The following is a 21940-nucleotide window of genomic DNA, read 5'->3' on the forward strand; positions in this document are numbered from 1 at the left end:
AACAAACACCCCACCTCCCATTTTATCTCCTCAGTTTCTGCAATATACTGTACACCCTTCTGGAAATACTTCTCTTAACCATGATTCCACTCCTATCACTACATCAATCTCGTAAGATTCCATCAATGTACCGAATTTTAACTGCTTATTTACTACACTTTGACAGTTTAGCCGGAGAAATCTTAGAACCCCTTCCTCCCTCTTCAATAATTTGCTATGATTAAGATCCAGTAGCCCCTCTGCTATACTGGAATTTTCTTTATTATCCAAATGATCATTTAGAGTATTTAAAGTCTGTTCCCTTACTTTTGTTCTACTTATAACCTGGGGCTCTATGGTGCACTTCCTTGATTTGCTAACTGATAAATAATTACCTACATCCTTGGATGTTTTTACTCTTTTCCTAAAAAAGGGTTACTTTTGGGGTTATCTTTAAAACTGATCACCCATCAATCTAGCAATGTTGGTTTTCCCCCTATCTGATTATTTTCTCTAATTCTCAGAGGCATATTAAAATTCTCAATCAAAATTCCTAACATGTCACACACCTGATTTTTCCCATGCCTGTTCATGTGAAGATGATGCTTTGTAAAATGATATCTAGGTAACCTCTCACTTTCAAAATTAATTGCTATCCTTTCACTGTTTGCAGTTTCAGATGCATTAACTAATACTATCATGTGTTTGTTAGCTTTCTCAATAACAGGATTTAAGTTATGCATATTATATCTGCGTGGCATAGCATGCAAAATTACATTGGTTTTGTGTGTTAATTTTAGTAAATACTTATGGCATGGTCCAATTCCCCAGTAATTACATTTTCATTTAGCCCTACATCATTTATTCCCCAATTATTACCAGCACATCTTTCTCTCCTAAATTTTCTGTCTTACTTTCACTGTTCTTCACAATTTCCCTTAAAGGTGCATTCGGGGTAAAAATACTTTGCACTTCATTACCTGGGCCTAATTTGGAACAAAGAATTCCAATACACTGCTGTCCGTGACTGTCGTTGATCCGCAAGATCTTCCATAACTGGGCTGTATTCCTTTCTCCAGTTGGCGGCTCCTTTGGTAGTGTTGTTTTCCATCCTTTCGTTGTCAAAGTCGTTGCCACCACCGTTGTCATCCAAAATGTCTTCTTCTTCTTCTCTAAAATGAATTGTTCACAGTTTGTTTCACCAAGGACCACGAATCTGTTCAAAAGTTTAACTGGATTTGAGTCCACTGCAGCTGAAATTGTACTCGTAGGCCTAATTTTCCTGCTTAACCTAGGCCTAAATTCAGTCTCCCTACGAAGTTGACTAACCTGTTGTGTAAGATTGTCATTGATTGCCTTTAGGCGATCGATTTCCATTTGTGCAGCGTTTAAGTCCTCTTCGATTAAGTTATCACGGCCTTATTTACACAATCCAATCATAATTCGTCACATGCTGTACACTTGCCATCTGTAGCATCCAACATAGCATTTGATACCTTGTCCATATGATGTTTACAAATCCATGCATTACTATTTACACTATCACTATCTACTGAAATGCATTCCAAATGATACCATCTAGAAAAGTTCTACACTGTACACCATTTCCCAGATGGTTTTTATTCAAATCACAATTATTTCCACTTATTTTACAAAAAAATGAAGGCCCAACACACTCCCATGTACACGTTTCTGCCGCCATGTTTTGATAGATAAAAATGTATGGAAGAATGTGAATGATGTGAAGGTCATTCCAAGTGAAGCACTTGATGGAGACCAAGGAAACACTATCCATTGACCCTGAAAGCAACCAGGAATTGAGGCAGATCATCCTTGCACACTTCTTGACTAAACAGATCAACATGTTCATGTTCATGTTTCTTTCCTACACTATTTAATGATACTGTTTTAAGGATACCACCCTGAAGAAGAAAAAAAAGGAATAAACAGGATCTCTTTTCGTGGTCACAGGAGCTGAAAGGAAATTAAATAGTCCACCTTCAGCAGAACACCAAATGCCAAGGTAAGGTTTGATATACTCCAGAGAGTGCCCAGTGGTTACTAATCCGGTACCCCTACATCTCTTGCTGCAACCCATAGTTTATAAATGGGAGAGGATGAAACCTTCATACAAGCACATAGGCTGAACAAAACACCCAACCCAGAAAGGCAGGCTAGACAGTAGGAGAAATTAAATTGTAGGGGGTTACAATAAAGGAGGAAGAAAGACAAATATAAACTAAGAACACAAAAACCTCTCGGGCAACTCAGGGGACACCTTTATGGTCTGTGCTCTTCTCTGAGGCCAATTCAGTATGAATGACCCTAAGCTGTCACAGCCCTTGGGATTAACAAGTACACAAACCCCACACAGCAATTTCAACATTTTGGTGTCCCTAAAGGAGGTAAGAAAAAGATGACCAATGTCAAGTCACAAATGATGTCTGATAAGGTATTCAGATGGTTATACACATAGAACACCTTCCTAGTTCCAAGGAATAAGTGTATTTCTGATGATATGTAACCAAGTTACATTTAAGGTGCCAAGAAAACTTACTTGCTGTGCAGTCTGCTCTTTTCTACCAACACATTCTGATTCACACTTCGGATTCGGTATTTGATCCATAACCTCTGGTCTACCATGCACTGGAACAATTATAAACACAATTAAAAACACTAAGAAATCATACTTTGCCCATTATTATATAAGTTCCAGGGTGATTATTTATTTACAGTACTTCACTGTATTACACTACAGCATTATGTTTAATGTGACTTGAAGATTGAGGAAATTTAAGTTATGAAAGTAAACACAGGGGTAATAAACAATTATAAAAACAGCACTGCAATAACATCAAGTACAAATCTTACACACAAAAGAAATGTACTTATTTTGTACAGAATTTGCTCACAAAAGGAATTTTAACACTGCAGTAGTAAACTTTTAAACAGTTATTTTTGGCAAATATGCAGTAATTAAAGTCACTTTACATGACTTAATTTGCAAGTTACCATGTTCTTGTATAAGTCTTTGATCCATGGGCAATGACCAGTTGTTTAACAAATAGTCCCGAGAATCTGAACCAAGGAATAGGTACCACTGAATTATAAAAACAACTCAAAACAAACTTTATCATTCATACAGAGATGTATTACATTTATAAGAAATCATACTTTGCCCATTACTGGAACAAATTCTGCCACAAGTCGCTCCAAAATGTGAAGCCCCGATGGGCAACCAGTTATGCCTGGTGATGAATGACAGCTATGAATGTTGAATGTGGTTAAATCTTATCCACCCAACCATTAAGCTAAAATAATAACATTAGGAGTGGAATAGTTAATGGCACATTAATAACTTCATCTCTTGTGACTGAAAAACGACAATTTCATGATTTAAATATGGCTGCACCAAAAGGATGCTTAAGAAAACTGAACTTCATTTAATTTCACATAACCATTTACATAATCAGCATGGCTGGTAAACTGCTGACTCTTCAACTTAAAAATAAAATACTTAAGGTACAGGCACAAAGGAAATTAAAGGAAATATGATGAACTCAGTGAGGGAATTGCTTTAGCTTAAATTGTCTACAACATACACATGGTATAATAAGTTCCCTGCATTTATTATTATTATTATTATTATTATTATTATTATTATTATTATTATTATTATTATTTGTTCATGTTTAAGTTCTCACAGTAAATTATTATATAAATAGGCAAAGTTCAAATATGATCAATGGACGAAATTTCTTTTTCATTCTGAAGTAGATTTTATCATAAGCGGTGATTTTAATGCCCAAAGTCCTATTTGGGGAAGAGTATCATGATACCAAAAATATTTGGCCATAGGAAGTATGAAAAATAGGAACCATTTCACCAAATTAAATGATGGATCCCCAACATGAATTACTAGCCCAAACACTACTTAGATTTATCAATCAAAACTTCACATAATACTGAACAATTGTCATCAGAATTGTCCTTTTGCCAGCATTATAGTTCTTGGTAATGATGGAACAGGACTGATACAAAAGTATCCCAGTAATACCAGATATATGCAGAGTTTTGATTATTCAATTATGCCATTTAATATATGGCCTCTCCTGCATTTAGGCTATGCATCTTGCTTTTATCTTGTGCACTATATACCTGCAGACTCAAGATATTGATACTCCCATAATTTAGATTGAACCTTTGGTTTATATTGTATTTGAACATCCCACATTGCATTGTACTGGACTTAACCTAGTAAAGATTCTCTGAACCAATTCTTCTTTCTGCATCATTAAAATGGCATTGTGACCAATCAACAGCCAGTATTGCCTATGAAATGGTCTGCCAGAGACTTTACAGTTGTCATTTCACTCTTATTTATGTCAAACAGAACTTGTAAATGCCATGTGGCTGGCTGCTGGCAAGGTAAGGACAAACTTCAAAATGTAAAGAATCCAACCTTCGCTACAATCCTCCGTGGCTTAAGGAGATATTTGATGAACTTGCAATAAAGTATATCTGAGGGTATCTTCATGTTTTTCAATCAAATTATATAGGAAATATTGGTGCCTTTTAGAAGATAATAGAGCAAGTTCCTAGTGGCCATGCAGCCCAAAATGTAGGCATTAGGAACTGGTTAGGTCATTCGAGTGATTTGCCTTCAACACTGTCATCCCTTTTCTTTTACTACAAATACGTGTTTTCAAAATTTAATCCTTCATCAAACTCTTAGGATTTTAATTTGCTTTTTTCCTAGTCACAGCATAGGTTGCGCTTATCTCTGATTCACGGATGCACTTGTGCTCCACTGCATGATTTTCCTATGTCAGTCTTTGGGGAATTTGTGTGACAGTTCACCCCCATCCTTTGTTATTTCTGGCCTTTTCTGAAATTAGTCTTTCTTCTTGTTTTGGCATAAATTTTTTTCTTTGGCCTATAAAGTTGTAAAAGATTATTAGCTCTTCCATTCCTGGGAGGAAATCTCAGGCAGGATTTGAATGCCGGGAACTTTTTCTGAACCTCCATATTCTGGAGTGTTATTACTCAAATTATTCTGTGGTACATGAATGCTCTGCACTGAAATACGTAGAGGATTAAATGGGGATTGAAAGTACAATCTCTGTGTACTCCTTCATTCTTAGAAATCTCCCAGTGCTCAGACCTATTATATTATAACAGGAAAACTAAGAGATTAAGGAGGAGGTTGAGATTAGAAAGAATAGAGTTAGGATTGGTTATGAGAGGAAGGTGACATTGAATGAACTTACTAGGAAATTGAATTTAGTACAAAAAGTCAGCTAAGGATAACCTTTTTGCAAACAAAACTGGCAGCCATCTGAATTTTAGGAAGCAATGGAAGGATATATATATATATATATATATATACAGTAGATAATTAAAGGCAGAAACAGGCTGCACAAAGAACATTCCAGGATCATTAATGAACAAGGAGAGTGTATATGTAAGGACTTACAGAAGGCAGAATTATTATTAAGTCAGCAGTATGTAATGGTAGTTGGATATGATGTCCAGATAGAGGAAACAACTAATACTACCAAATGACTGAAATTTACCAATGATAATAAAAGACATTTACATAAAGATACAAAAGTTGACAGCTATAAAAGCAGCTGCGACTAATTTTTTCTCAAGTTGCTTTATGTAGCTCCAACATTATAGGTCTTTGAGTAACAATGGAACAGGAAAGGGCTAGGAATGGAAAGGAATAGTGGCTGTGGCCTTAATTAAGTTACAGCCCCAAAATTGCCTGGTGTGAAAATGGGAACGCACGAAAAACCATCTTCAGTGCTGCAGACAGTGGGGTTTGAACACACTATCTCCTGAATGCAAGCTCACAGGATAAGATTTCTGGGGGTATATTAAAGGCAATACGTTGGGAAAGAGTGTCATATCTGAAATACAGTTTATTACTGTTGCATGAATGGAGAGTTGAAATAGTATCCCTCAGTGTGCAAGGGAAAGGGTGATAAACATAAAGTGAATAATTACAGTCAGTCGGCTTGACATATTGTTTGCAAGGACTGGGAAAGCATTCTCTCTGATTATATTAGGCACATCGACAACCTTAATGACTGCTTATTCCCTCCTTGGGGAAATACAGTACAAGTGTCAATAAAGTAATACACAAGAACATCATTTATACAGCCCTCATTAATCCAGATCTCTGGTATATCCGGATCGAAAATTTAAAAAAATTACTTTTACTTGTACACTACTTTATTTCTTTTACGGGGTCGATTCTTCTTGAATGTCTTTTATGCCAAGGATAGTTAAGGACAGGAACTGGAAGTAATTCAGCTGTGGTCTATCAAAGGTACCATCCCAGCATTTGCCTGGAATTGAGAATGGGAAACCATTGACTCTTCTGAGTTCCTTGACACATTTGCATGCATTCCCAGATGCTCAGATGTAGATGTGAGCGAAGTAAATGACTGGTTGAAAACTGTCATTCAGGCTATGGCATAATGACAGAAGAATAAATTATTGCTTCTTATTCCTCAACACGTAATGACGAGAGTGATTATGAATTCGAAAAAGAAACCGGCGCTCCATCAGAAGAAACACTGACTCATGGAGATGCAACAATGCAGCTGGACAAACTAATGGCCTATTTAGAATCCCAGAATGAAACCACCAGAACTGATGTTAGTAAAATGTCTTCATGATCGTGCTGCGTGCAAACGCTATACAAATATAAAACAGAAAAGGCTCACACATTACTTTAGTGCATAAAACAGTCATAAATGTAAGAAATGTGTGCTGATATTTTTTTTGTAGAATTGAAAAAGGTATTACTGTACAACTTATGTTCATATATTATATAACATGTACTGTATTTGTCTTTTAGTTTTCCAGATTATTCAGATTTTTTATAATCCGGTCCCACTTAATCCGGATAAATAAGGTTCTTGTGTAATATGTTTTTGCAAATTTTTTATCTCGAAAGACACACTTGCATTCACTCAGAGGTGAGACTACACGTGTAAACAACATGCAGTAATATGTTCTCACAAAACAAACTAAAAAAAATAACCTAAATAATAATGCTCCTCAGGACCGGCTCATCTGATGAGTTAAACTGAGCACTGTCCCTGCATTGCAGGAGACCATAGCCCTTAGGGAATTCACAAGGCTATTTATTTTTTATATAGATGGCAATCATGTTTAAGTTAAGATATGTTAGTGAGGCTCAACTTGTAGGATTAAAGTACAATAAGCAGATATTTTACATCAGAAAGTGAAATGGACTGTTTTGCTATTGACTTATCAAAGGCTTTTGATACAGTATATCATGGGAGATTAGGCCTACGCTATTGGACTAGACAAGAGAGTAATTTCTAGAAAATAGAACTCGGAGAATTTGAGTAGGTGGAGTGTTATCGGATCCCTTAATGATTAAGAGGGGGAGGGGGTGTCCTACAGGGAAGTATTATTGTAAGTTTATGTTTTCATATATATATAAATGAAATGAAAAAAGAACTGGAATCACAGGTAAGGCTATTTGCTGATGATGTTATGCTTCATAGTAAATAAATTACAGGATTGTGAGCGACTACAAAAAGATCTAGACAATGTTGTGAGATGAACAAAGGAACAACTGTATGATGGTGAATTCAGACTGTATGATTCACCAAGAGGAAAAGACTGCATTAATGGGGTGATCGTACATCATGGGGATTGTGGTAAGTATCTTGGTTTGAATACAAGAATGATTTTCATTGGGGTAAACATATTAATAAGCATTTGTTGTTATGGAACGACCTGTTAAAGACATGGATATCGAAGAGGTCAAGGCTGCTTTGAAAGAAAAGAAGCAGGGGAAAGCTAGTGGCCCAGGCGATCTTCCACCAGAACTCTGGTACTCTCAACAGTGGGATGCGTCAGAATTGTTAGCGCGACTCTTCAAGCAGATCATTAAAGGAGGTTGAACATCGAGTGATTGGCAATGGAGCATCACCGTACCCATCTTCAAACAGAAAGGGAGCCCAGCTCAATGTGCTCATTACTGACCGATCCGACATCTGAGCCATGCGATGAAGCTTTTTGAACGGGTTCTTTGTAATAGGATATGTAAGATTGTTGAGCTTTCCAGAAACTAAGCTGGATTTTTGAAGAAATGTGGCACAACCGATGCAATCCTTGCTGCATGGCTCTTGGTTGAAAAGCATCATAAGAGGAACAAGCCGATCCATCTAGCTTTCCTGGACCTTGAGAAGTTCTTTGATTGTGTACCACATGACCTCATCTGGCTAGCACTACGAGAGCATGACATACCAGAATACCTTGTCAACTGGATTCAGTTGCTTTATGTAGACCTACGGAGCTATGTTCAAGCCGCCACAGGAGCATCCAGTGACTTTCCCATCACCGCTGGCATTCACCAAGGTTCCGTGCTGTCACCACTCTTGTTCATATTAGTGGTGGACACTGTAGCAGCAGATCTGCACTGTTCTTTGCCATGGACGCTTCTCTATGCAGACAATGTGATGTTGGCCTCTGAGATCCAGGCTGATCTGCAATGCCAAACGCAAGAACGGAACATCGGCTGGTGCAATATGGCCTGTAACTAAATAAAGAAAACTGAATATATGATGTCAGAACCACAAGCAATCAGAACCATTCAGGTAGACAGTAAGGACCTGCCAAGAGTAAGAAGATTCAAGTATCTTGGCTCCACGATCAGTGATGACGGCTAACTTGTCAAAGAGGTCAATGGAAGGATATCCAGAGCCTGGATGAAATGGAAAACAACAACCAGCATCACTTGTGACCGGAGAATGAAAGATAATCTCAAATCAAAAATCAATCGTACTGTCATCTGATCTGTTGCACTGTATGGTCGCAAATGTTGGCCAACTCGACTGAGACAGAGTGTCAACTGGGCGTTGACTAAGATGCCGAGGTGGAGAGCTGGCGTCACTAAACTGGATTGCATCTCCAATGAATCAATCGGAAATAGATTTGGTGTATCACCTATTCAAGAAAAAAAAGTGCGAGATTCATCTACAATGATTTGGACATGTAGTAAGGGCAGACGTGATCACTATCGCGAAGTCGGATTACATGTTAGAACTCACCAGTAGGAGAACAAAGGACAACCAAAACAGAGATGGGCCAATACCCTTCACAAACATCTGAAGAGCATCAATCTCCACCCTGACATGGCCCAGGACAGAAATAAAAGGAGACAACGAATTCATGTACCGAACCCCGCCAGCAGGGGGGACAAATGCTGAAGTAAAAGAAGAATCACATTAATGACATTGTAGAGAAATGTTGCAGATCTTTTCACATGATTATAGGGGTATTCAGGCATTGTAGTATGGATGTAAAGGAGAGGGCATACAAGTCCCTGGTAAGACCAGAATATGGGACACACATTAGGACAAAATGATACGAAACTGGAAGAGATCCAAAGAAAAGCAGCAGCTTTGTTCTGGTTGATTTCTGTCAAGGGAGTAGTGTTATAAAAATGTTTTGAACTTTGGGTTGGGAAGAACTGGGAGTAAGGAGACAAGATGCTCGCCTACATGATATATTCCGACATGTGAGTGGAGAGATAGCATGGAATGACATCAGTAGATGATTAAGTTTGAGTGGAGCTTGTAAAAGCAGGAAAAATCATAATATGATTTGGAATTCAAGAGGACAAACTGGGAGAAATATTCACTTACAGGACGAGGAGTAAGGGATTGGAATAATTCGTCAAGGGAGATGTTCAATAAATTTCCGAGTTCTTTGAAAACGTTTAAGAAAAAGCTAGGCAAACAACTGATAGCGAGTCTGCCATCTGGGCGGCAGTCGTAAATGGTTGTTTTATTAATTAATAATATGGCACAGAAACTGCTCGCTGGTTTGATTTCAAATATGGACGAAATGACTTATTCAGAAACTTATGCTGTCCTATTGAATGAATTAGTGGGCTGCATGCCCCCCCCCCTGGGGGGGCTACAGTGAGTCCATTACACTGCCTGCTCGATCTGCATCCGATGTCTGCTTATACTGCCTGCTCATTCCATATTCAAACCTGTAACACGACTTACAAACAATCTGCCGCTAGATGGCAGCACCAGATGTACCTAGTTATCGCGTGAATACAACTAGATAAGCATACACGCAAAATTTAAAATCTGAAATTAACAGAAAAATTAAAGAATTTTTACGTATAAAGTGGTGTTCTAGAGAGTTGTAGCTACAAGACTTTTCGAGAAAGAGGTTTCGACGAACAAGAAAACCTGGAAACTTTGTCTGTACAGTACTTCCCTACAAAACCAAGTAGGCCTAAAGGTTTCACCAATTTGGCCATCACAGTTTCTGACACAAGTTCCTGGTGCTTACTGTTACTAAAACACTTTAAAATGTTACACTGGCACAAAGAAGGCAGACCATAGTTTTTTATAGTCTGGAGCAGACTTGCAGATTTCTTGCAGTACGGTAGAGCCACCTCAACAAATTTCTGCAGCCCCATAATTAGGCCGATAAATCGTTGCTGGGGATAGCGCAGGCCTCCTCTATCCGACAGTCTGATTAAGTTCTTCAATGGAGATGCATTAACTGAGGTGGAAACGTTATTCAAGTACGTGCTGCATTCTGTTTTTTCTTTGTTATCCGCACTAAATAACCACACACTAATGCCTGGGACGCAGTTTCCAAAGTGACACACACTGACTCAGTGTGCTCACAAACATCTTCCAGTAAATCAAGGAGCAACACTGGTTCTATTTCGTCAAGTCTGTGAGAGGATACTGAGACAGAAAATTTTGAATTTTGCTTGTGGATAACGTTAGCACCATCGGTGGACATAAAACTGGATTTCAGAATTATCTTTATGGAATTCTGAGCATCCCGAGAGTCAGTCATGTCACTGCACCCTCCTCCCATAGCTCTAAACATGGCTTCAACTGGATCTCCTGAAAAGGCCCGCATCAGCACATAAAAAAATCCATTCTGCACAAGAGAAACAATGCACGAAGAAGTAGATACAGCAGTAAAAATAATAGCTTGATGTGTTTCTTTGGTAAGTCCCTTTTTATTGAGAGCTGTGGACGCTTCTTGTATCTCTTCAAGATATTGACAGAAATCGTCTTTCAGCCACTGGAGACGCTCGTCAGCTTAAGAAAAGAACATCGTTTTGTCCGGATTATTTTTCCTCAAGTGCTGTGTTTTATTGCTGGTGTTACAGACATTGAAGAATTTATACACAGATTTCATAAATCGTATGGTAGGTCCAGTCTCCGAATAATCGACTCTTGCCGTCAGGCGCGATGAAGGTTTTCCATTAGGAACCGCAAAACTGCTGTGACTGGCGGTGAGAACACTTGCACAGCAAAGAGAACATTCATCTTTTCAAAAGAATTTGGTTCGACGTGCTTCCTCGTTAAATCCCAGACCGGTTTCACTACGAGATTCTTCTGAATACGATACAGCTCCTTTAAGAAAGATGAAGTGATAATGCCGTCTTTATCTGCCATATCATGCTCAAGAAACTGAGATCTGATGTTTTTAATAATATGACAATAATCGAAAGACAAATATAGTTGTCGCATGGCATTGCATGGATGAACTACACACGACTTTAATTCTCCATCACCAAATTTCTTAAACATTGAAGTATTTGTTCTATGATTGTCCGTCACAAGGCGAATAACATAGAAACCACATTCTTCGACAGAAATCTGCTGAACCAGGAGGAAAAGCTCATGTCCGTGTAATGCCTTCACCATGAAGTATGCAGCCGAAATAGTAAATTTCTTCGCCAACCCATGAATCACAAAGCACAACAATTTGTTGGCCAGTTGAGGGTTTGTTCCAATCTCTTTGTTATAGACTCCCTCTATTTTGACCAGTCCATAGAATCTGTCATCTTCGTTATTATATAGCAGCCGCTTTTTAATTGCCATTTCATCACAAATAAGGGAGCAAACTTTCTCCAGATCATTCAAATTAGTTGCTTCTGCTTGCAGTCTTTCCTTTATTAGTCACAAAATACCAGCTCCACACTTCACCGTCCCTAGCTATCTGCCTAATATACTACGTGAAGGTGACAGTATTAATTTTGATCTCCGTCCATACTCGTAACCTTTCAGAGAAGCAATCCGCCAACAAATACAATGCCATATACTTTCTTCAGACCATACTGGGCACAGTTTCTGAAAGTTATTCACTTGATCTTGAAGGTAAATGGCCTTTTCAACACCCTCATCTGCAGTTTTCTTTATAATGTTCAGTGGTTTGAGTTGCTTATTACAATCTACAAGCTATTTACTTGATCAGTGTAATTTTTCCCCCAGATCTACTATTTTCTTCTTCATTCTGAATAGCACAACATGAAGTCTTGTATTTGTTCTCTTTAGACTTTCCATGCTGCTGTCATCCAACATATCAACTTGACAATCAACGTCACACGGTTCGTTGTTACTAGTATTTAGGCCTGCCTCTATCCGTAAATGGAGTCGACTGGAAAGAGAAAGAGAGAGAACCTGACATTAGTTTAGCTATAACTGTAAAGCCGAAACAACTAAATAGGCCCTTCTTGCGTAATGAATAATAATAATATTAAGAAGAAGAAAACAAGTATATTGACACGATTTCATACTTCTACAAATGACTTGTAATGGAATCTATGACAGCATATTATTATGTTTTGTACCTTCACATTAACAGTACAATTGTCCCCAGAAATTATATTACTTAGTATGTAATACTTCAAACTTTATATAACGCTTACCATTTTCTGCAATGCTGTTTGAAGAGCTCTTGTTAGACTTCTCTGTGCTTGAATTCATTCTCTTCCTCTTCGCTGAAATTAACGGTTGTTTATAAGCTGGATAATCAGGGAAAAGGCTGGGTACAGATCCTGATTTTAATTTTCGCGTTTTGCTAGTCACTTTGAAATCGTCATTTATGAAATGTAGACTGCGAACCATGGAATAGTCAGAAAGAATCTATTTACTTCCTTTGCTCTTTCCTTCCCTGGATATAATACTTAACCACTTTGGACGCAATTCTGTACTTGAAGATCGGCATTCTTGTTTCCCTTTCTTTGATTTGCAGAAAGGCACGCAGCGGTACAGTGAAAACAAGTACAGTACTACCCTATTTCCCCCTATTTCATTCCGACAGGTCTGGAGCCGGTTGGTGCTGCCACCTGCTGTGGGTACTTGTAAACGGAGTGTTTCATTTAGTACCATGTTAAAATGTTGTAATGAGCAGGCAGTTTAAGCAGCCAACGGATGCAGATCGAGCAGGCAGTAGTCCATTATTTTAGTTACACCACGACAACCATGATCTACGATAGCTCTTCGCAACGCCCATAACAGATCGCACAGTTCAAACTAGACCTGGTTTAGTAATATTTAAGCAAAATATCGCATTAGATCTCAATTATCATTCACTGCATCAGTAAAATACTAAGATACATACACAAGTCGACCGTTAGGCGACTAAGAAATTCAATTCACACTTCGCATTGTATTTTAATCCTCATAATCTGACAAAGTTATGGTAATTCAGGAATACCAAATACGTCAGTACACGCACACACGATTTGTATTACGTTCTGTATGGTAACTTGCATCTACAATATGTTTTAATATGACAATTTTCATATAAGAATTTACTGTAAAATAAATTCTCATTTACCTTAACAGTTAACTCGAAGCCGCCGAGCCTAACTCCATCAATTGACCACGACAATCGCAAGACTTCTTCTTCTACTTCCACTTCTTCTTTGTGGAAGTGATGGACTCTTTACAATACGTGTCGCGCAGTCACACAACTCAATTTAGAAGTTCACTCGCACTAAAGCCATTAAGCACTCCCTCCACACACGCAGTAAAGCATATAATCGGAGTCCTCCCAATAAATTCACATAAAAAATCACTAATGGAAGCAGGAGCGTATGACCTTCATTGAAACAAACGGTACTAATGTTTACAAAACTAATTTAGAATACGATATCAAGAAACCGTCTGATTATTTCAATTATAGCAGGATTAAGCTCAAATAATAAACAGGAAAAACTGGTGGAAAGGGGTTTTCAAGCATGCGAGACGGGCTAAAAATAGGCGCCGTGCTGAAAAACAAACAGAACATTGAAAAATTGAAAGGTTAATTTCTCCATCTTGATCACTACATATGCAGTGAGGCCGGCTGGTAATGTGGAAGCGATATTTGTATTGTGGAGCAAGTACATGATTAAAACGCATTCGTGATTCGATCTATCCATCTCACCTTCAGCATTCTTCCGTAACACCACATTTCAAAAGCTCCACACGAAAGTCTTCAAAAACATCTTTCTAATTCCGATATCAATGTTTGAAGTGAGCAAATTTCTTTTCTTAAGAAAGCTCTTCCTTCCTTGTGGTAGTCTGCATTTTATGTCCTCCTTACTTCTGCCATCGTTAGTTATTTTACTACCCAAGTAACAATATTCATCTACTTTCTTTAAGACTTCATTTCCTAATCTAATATTTCCTACACCACCTGCCTTCGTTCGACTGCACTCCATTACTTTTGTTTTGCACTTATTTATTTTCATCTTGTAGTCCTTACCCAAGACTTCATTCATACCATTCAGCAACTTCTCGAGATCTTCTGCAGTCTCAGATAAAATAACAATATCATCGGCAAATCTCAAGGTTTTGATTTCCTCCCCTTGGACTGTGATTCCCTTTCCAAATTTCTCTTTGATTTCCTTCACTGCCTGTTCTATGTAAACATTGACAAGGAGAGGGGAAAAAGTGCAGCCTTGCCTCACTCCTTTCTGGATTGCTGCTTCTTTTTCAAAGCCCTCGATTCTTATCACTGCAGACTGATTTTTATACAGATTGTAGATAATTCTTCGTTCTCGGTATCTGATCCCTATCGTCTTCAGAATCATAAATAGCTTGGTCCAATCAACCTTATCGAATGCCTTTTCTAGATCTACGAATTCCATGTACGTGGGCTTGTCCTTCTTGATTCGATCCTCTAAGATCAGACGTAAAGTCAGGATTGCTTCACGTGTTCCTACATTTCTTCTGAAGCCAAATTGATCTTCTCCCAACTCAGCTTCAACTTGTTTTTCCAATCTTCTGTAAATAATACGTGTTAAAATTTTGCAGGTATGAGATACTAAACTAATGGTGCGGTAGTTTTCACACCTGTCAGCCCCGGCTTTCTTGGGAATAGGTATAACAACATTCTGCCGAAAATCGGATGGGACTTCTCCTGTCTCATACATCCTGCACACTAAATGAAATAACCTTACCATGCTGGTTTCTCCTAAGGCAGTCAGTAATTCAGAGGGAATATCATCAATTCCAGGTGCCTTGTTCCTATTTAGGTCACTCACAGCTCTTTCAAACTCTGACCTCAAAATTGGGTCTCCCATTTCATCAGCATCAACAACCTCTTCATGTTCCGGAACCAAATTATCTACATCGTTACCTTGATACAACTGTTGGATATGCTCCTGCCATCTTTCCGCTTTGTCTTATTTCCCTAGAAGTGGCTTTCCATCTGAGCTCTTAATATTCATGCACCTATAGTAGGGCCCACGAGAGTTGAAGTCTGACAGGTGAGCGGCGAAAGCTGTAACTACGAAGTACGGTACGTTGTCATAGTTACCTCCATTTGCGGCCTACCACCCTTTCAGACAGGCTGAGTGTTTAATAAAACATGTAGGCCTAGGCCTAATACAATTCATTTACCCTTGACCGGTTACTAAGCTAGTGTTAATAATTCCAGCATTTAAGACAGAACACGACATTATCGATATATATATAAAAGATTTCATAATCACTAACAAAATCATCAGTTTCTGACAATAACCTCAACAAATGCACATGTTAATCACAGAATAGAATAACACTACCCACATTGATAGTTTTTTATTATTTAACTCGCATTGTTAACGGTACCTGTACAATTCAGGAATAAACTACGGTATAATAAACACAATAGGAAGACGATACTTCATCGAGAAAAGAAATCAGTCAGAATATGAATGACAAAAGTGACTGAGAGCAAGCCAACCCACGTGGTGATAGCGTCCTAAAATGTTGCAACTTTGTTATCGTTGCCATAGCAACAGGCCATTTTCGAGCAGCGTTAGTCAACTTTTTCTCGCCGGTGGCGCTAAACGTCAGACTTCAACTCTCGTGGGCCCTACAATAGATTTCCTTTCTCCAAAGGTTTCCTTGATTTTCCTAGGCCTATATGCAGCATCTACCTTTCCCAGGGCCATACAGCCTTCGACATCCTTGCACTTCTCCTTCAGCCATTCTTCCTTAGCTATCTTGCACTTTCTATCCACTTGATTCTTTAATCGCCTGTATTCTTTTCTGCCTTCTTCATTTCTAAATTCTTGTATTTTCGTCGTTTATCAATCAGGTCTAGTATCTCCTGAGTTATCCACTGATTCTTAGTTGATCTTTTCTTCCTTCCTAACATTTCTTCAGCAGCCCTACTGACTTCATTTTTCATGACTCTCCACTCTTCCTCTATTGTGTTTCCTTCAGCCTTTTCACTTAGTCCTTTTGCAACATGTTCCTTGAAACAATCCCTCACACTCTTTTCTTTCAACTTGTCTAGATCCCATCTTTTTGCATTCTTTCCTTTCTTCAAGTTCTTCAACTTCAGATGGCATTTCATGACCAACAAGTTGTGGTCAGAGTCCACGTCTGCTCCTGGGAAAGTTTTGCAATCCAACACCTGGTTTCTGAATCTCTGCCTAATCATAATGAAGTCTATTTGATACCTTCCAGTGTCTCCAGGTCTCGTCCACGTATACAGCCGTCGTTTGTGGTGTTTGAACCAAGTATTGGCAAGGACTAAATTATGATCAGTGCAGAATTCAACCAGCCGACTTCCTCTTTCTTTCCTTTGTCCCAATCCAAATTCTCCTACTGTACTACCTTCTCCTCCTTGGCCTACCACTGCATTCCAGTCTCCCATCACAATTAGATTCTCGTCACCTTTTACATATTGTATTAAATCTTCTATCTCTTCATATATTCTTTCAATTTCTTCATCATCCGCTGAACTAGTAGGCATATAGACCTGCACTATTGTGGTGGGCATAACGTTATATAAATACCAATTAAGAGAGGAGGTGAATGAAGATAGCGACTGTAGCACACTTAAAGCATCAGTGTAAATTGTTACTTTCTTAAAGGAGTGTTTTAATATAGATTAGAGCTTGTCGGATCGCAAAATATTTCGGCAGGATAAATAGAGAAGTTGTTGGGAAGGTGGTAGGCCTACTGTTCAGTAGCCTACCGTACCCAACAGGAGTATTGGAGACGAAGAACGCGGCGCCGACTCCCTGAAGGGTTTTGGAACAATCGGTATAAATATCAATTCCACGGTTCAAAGGGGGTAATCAAAACCTTTTTTTTTTTTTTCACAGGCTCTAAACTAGATGAACTGTGAAACTGTTATATGCTCCCGGAAAATTCTCTGCCGGTGGGATAATGATATGTGGCATGAAATGAAGACTAGCGAAGGTAAAGGAATACGAAGGGAGAGTAGGGGTTCTCATTAACGAAGCTCGATGGATATGTAGGCCTACCGGCAGTACTGTACAGGCGTAATACAGTGCCGGAGTGCGACCATTATTAGGGGCATTCTCTTGATAATATTCATGCTGTAGTTGCATTTTCGGAAATAATGGGAAAATCGAGATGGCAAGTTCTTTAACGAGATATTTCTTAGTTAACATTTGTCGGCGAATCCAGAGCGGATATTCGCCGGATTTCACAGGTAGTGCATTTGTGGGTGTAGTTTTCAGGGCTCCTAGACATATAGGCTACGTAAGGCATGATATTGTATTGTATTTAACTGTGTTAGGGTAGAGATTGTCGCAATATCAATAATATGTGTACTATAATCCATATATGATCGTATTGCCACTGGATATAAGGATATACCGGTAGCTATCGGGGTGTCCGCTCCCCAGTGACGTCTCGTGACTGTTTCAAATACTGGTACGGTACTTTAATATTTCCGTCAGCCTTGTGTCGTATGCTATTAATATGTTGTCTCCAATTGAGTTTGTGATCTAAGATGACCCCAAGGTATTTATGATTTGTAATAAAAGGGATGGCATACTCGTCAAAAGTAATAGGGGAATGGTCAGAGTTGGGTTTGATAGAAAAAATCGCCGCTGCACATTTCGAAATTGAGAGTTTGAAACCATGTTTATTTAGCCAAGATAATGCTGTACTCAAAACACTTGACAAATGTTTTCTGCACTCATCTATACTATCATGGGAGTGATATAGAACAAAATCGTCTGCATGAGCTAATAATCGGGCCGATTGCATGATAAGCTGTTCGAAGTTACTCATATAGAGTGCCACTGAAAATATCGCCTTGAGGTAGCCCATGCGAAGATTGACGACTAGGAATGTGATGTTGAGTTGATTTTATTGTTAGCGTACGGTATGTAAGCAATTGTAAAATATAAATGAACTTCAGGGAGATACCTCGTAAAACAATATTTTCCCAGAGGAGGTGGAGAGGAACCGAGTCGTATGCACCTTGTAGGGCCTACTGTATATCTAAACATATTGCAATAGTGCTTTGCTTACGATGTCGTGCTAAAATTATATCAACGAAAAGTGTATTGATAGGATAGGGCCCTGTGAGGTTAAGCTCCTCCAAAATAGCGTCTGTGAGTTTTGACTCCTCCAAAATGGCGTATGTGAGGGGAAGGGCATCTAGCCGTAAAATTTGGTCAGATGAGGAGGAAGGCAGGGCATCTGACCACAAAACTGGGCCTTTTGAAGTTACCCACCTCCAAAATTGCGTCTGTGAGGGGAATGGCATCTAGCCGTAAAACTAGGTCGGGAAGTGCATCTGGCCGAAAAACTGACCCCCTCCAAAATGGCGTCTGTGAGGTTACGCCCCACCACGTACGCAAAATCCGTGAAGAGGCATCTGACCATAAAACTGGGCCTAAGGGCGAAGGGTATCAAGCCGTAAAACTAGGTCGGAAAGGGTATCTGGCCGTAAAACTGGGCCCCCTCCAAAATTGCATCTGTGAATTTAGGCCCCTCCAAGATGGTGACTGTGTCAGATGAGAAGGGAAGGGCATCTCGCCGTAAAACTGGGCCCCCTCCAAAATAGAGTCTGTGGGGTTAGGCCCCTCCAAGATGGTGACTGTGTCAGACGGGGAGGAAAGGGCATCTGGCCATAGAACTGGGCCCCTCCAAACTGGCGTCTGTGAAGTTAGACCCCTCCAAGATGGCGACTGTGTCGGATGAGGAGGAAAGGGCCTCTGGCCGTAAAAGTGTGCCGCCTCCAAAATGGCGTCTGTGAGGTTAGGTCCCTCCACGTATGCAAAATCCGCGAAGAGGATAGGGCATTTGACCGTAAAACTGGGCCCAAGGAGGGAAAGCCATCTAGCCGTAGCCATCATACTACTACGGGGTCAATGACCTTGCTAGGGGTCAATGACCTCGTGGGAAAATGCTGACTCAACACCCATTGTTTTAGAACATACATTGCCAGATACTGCTATTGTTTAATTCAAATCACTTAACGTTTGGGCTGCGGAGAAACTAATAATCTCCCCTCTGACTAGGATTCGAACCTGGAGCTCGCTTAGACTCAAATCTGAAGTGCTAATCAAATATCTAACTTCGAAAATTCAAACATGTAACCCAGAGCAAAGAAAAAAGTCGCCGATTCGGGGTTTCGAACCTGGAGCTCACTTGGACTCAGAACTAAAGAGCTTAAGTGTATAAGAAGAAAAATCCTCAACCCGACCTGAAATCGATGGCGAGCTTTTCTTTCGTTGAAGACTAAGTGTTAACTGTTAGTTCAAAGAACGCTAACTGAATACGGAGTGAGAATACGCTTAATTTAGTATAAAGTGATGTCGTGACAGGATGTTCATCTCAGCAAAAATAAAATGACTGCACGAGCAAGTTGATTAGACATGGAATTATCTGCTGAGACATGAAATACCAAGTTCATTGCTTTTTGCATTTAGCCTAGTGTACATACCTCAGCAAAAAATAAATTGGTGATACGTACAAGTTGACTAGACTTGGAAGTAACGTATTTGCTGAGACAGGGAATATAAAGCTCATTGTTTCTACAGTCACCTCTGAGCTGTATATTTGGACCCTGGAGACTTGTAATTGCGCGCTGTAATATTTACATCACTTAGCACCTAACGCTTGAACTGTGAGAAATTAAAAATCCCCAGCCTGACGGGGAATCGAACTCGGCACAATTTCCCTTGGACTATCATAGTAACTAAATGATTGTGCGTTCAATTCAAAACACTCAACCTTCGACCTACCAGAAATTAAAAATAAAATCGCTGACCGTCTAGAAATCGAACCGGTGGCTTCTCTACTTGGAAAGCAAGGAAGCATTCTAACTAAATGACTGTACATTAAAAGCTTGTGTGGTTAAGTGAAACACCTTAATTTTGACTTCCGTCTGAGATGAGGATAATAATAATAATAATAATAATAATAATAATAATAATAATAATAATAATACTTGTTACGGAGATATCCGAGGAGCAGAAAGAGGTGAAAGAAGGTGCTGGGTGGAATGGGTCTAACTACGATATCAAAAATTCATTTAAAATTTTAACATAGGTTATATTTCTTTTAGAATCACAAACTTAACAAACTTTTCACTTGGTGAAATAATCAAGTAACAGGTACAAATAGCAATATTGAGAAAAGAACAGGAAAACCCAAGATTAGAGAATTTTACAGATTTGGGGCTTCAAGCCCTTAGTTTACAAATTCTGAGATACCAGATCCAGTTTACAAAACTTTGCAAAATCTCAATTTTTTAGACAAGAACCGAAATATTCCAATCTAAGAGCACATTGCTCCAACAACTTTACTGTCTTCCAGAGGCGCACCTCAATATTGCAGTTGAATTCAGAAAACACAGAAAAGAGCTACGTGCACTCCAACATTAACACTTTTCTTACAGCCTACTCAAGGCAACACTACGTCAAAATATTACAATCTCTGGCCTCTCTAGGCATAATTTCCACTCAACAACATTTAGTACACAGGAGTATCTAGTACCCAACCTACTGGACCTTTGTGGAAAAAGAACAGGTTAAATTAATGGCCCGATACACAAACTGAATGGAGGCGTACACTTGCGCTCTCAGAAACTTGAATATAAAACACTAATTGGGCTCTCGGCTCGATGATACAGAGGCTAATCCCAAGCTACGTAGGTGACTAGAGTGAAGGTTAATTTTAACAATTTACCAAAAGAGAAAAAGTTACAAACTTATAATCACTTCAAATTAAATTGAAGGGGAACTCGAGAGGGTAACGCACTCTCTATCCCCGACTTACAGTTTTAAGACTTTATGAAATTTTACATTAGCCGAAAGAAGGTTTACATTTTGGAAAATAGGAGGTTACATAATTAAAAACCTGAACCTTCCCCTCGTGTAAGTCTGCGGAGGTAGCTACCGAAAAATAAGCCTGGTGGACATTACCTTGGCTGCTGGACTGCCTGGCAAAGAATGAGGCGCCCGCCTTCTATATTAACACACACACTCAGACAGGTGATGATCAATGAGACAAGGTAGCCCGAAAAGCCTCAGGTTGTATACCCGAGGGGATTGTTCGAGAGAATTCTGGACTAGTCCGAACACACCCTCTCAATTTTATTGGCAAATTCAAAGAACCAAAGAACCAAAAAGAAGCATGTGATAGGCTGAAAAATAATTACAGAAAATCCCAATTGGCCAGATTCAAAACTGGCGGAAGGAGAAGGAAGTGTTACAAACCTTGTAACATATTTTTAAAAAATGAAAAATGAATTTACCTGAGAAAACCCATAAACACAAAATTTCTTTCAATAACAATTTCTGTATCTTGCCAGAATTTATTCTTGCAAGTATTATTTTACGTGCTAATATGACTACCGCACCGATATGCCGGAATTTAATTCT

The 21940-nt window shown here is 39.0% G+C and overlaps 1 protein-coding gene across 2 annotated transcripts in view; it reads right to left on the bottom strand.

Annotated features, from left to right (window-relative positions):
* Positions 1–13854, bottom strand: part of LOC136877530 (zinc finger protein 883) — a 72462-nt gene extending 58608 nt beyond the window's left edge. For both annotated transcript variants that reach the window (XM_067151647.2, XM_067151649.2), the window contains exons 1-2: positions 13645–13854; positions 2537–2625 (exon numbers count right to left, since the gene is read on the bottom strand). In XM_067151647.2, the coding sequence (XP_067007748.2) occupies positions 2537–2605 (69 nt within the window). In that variant the 5' untranslated portion in view covers positions 2606–2625; positions 13645–13854. The remainder of the gene's footprint in view (positions 1–2536; positions 2626–13644) is intronic.
* Positions 13855–21940: the final 8086 nt, after the last annotated feature.

This window comes from Anabrus simplex, chromosome 7 (assembly GCF_040414725.1).
Source record: "Anabrus simplex isolate iqAnaSimp1 chromosome 7, ASM4041472v1, whole genome shotgun sequence".
NCBI classification, from domain to species: domain Eukaryota; kingdom Metazoa; phylum Arthropoda; class Insecta; order Orthoptera; family Tettigoniidae; genus Anabrus; species Anabrus simplex.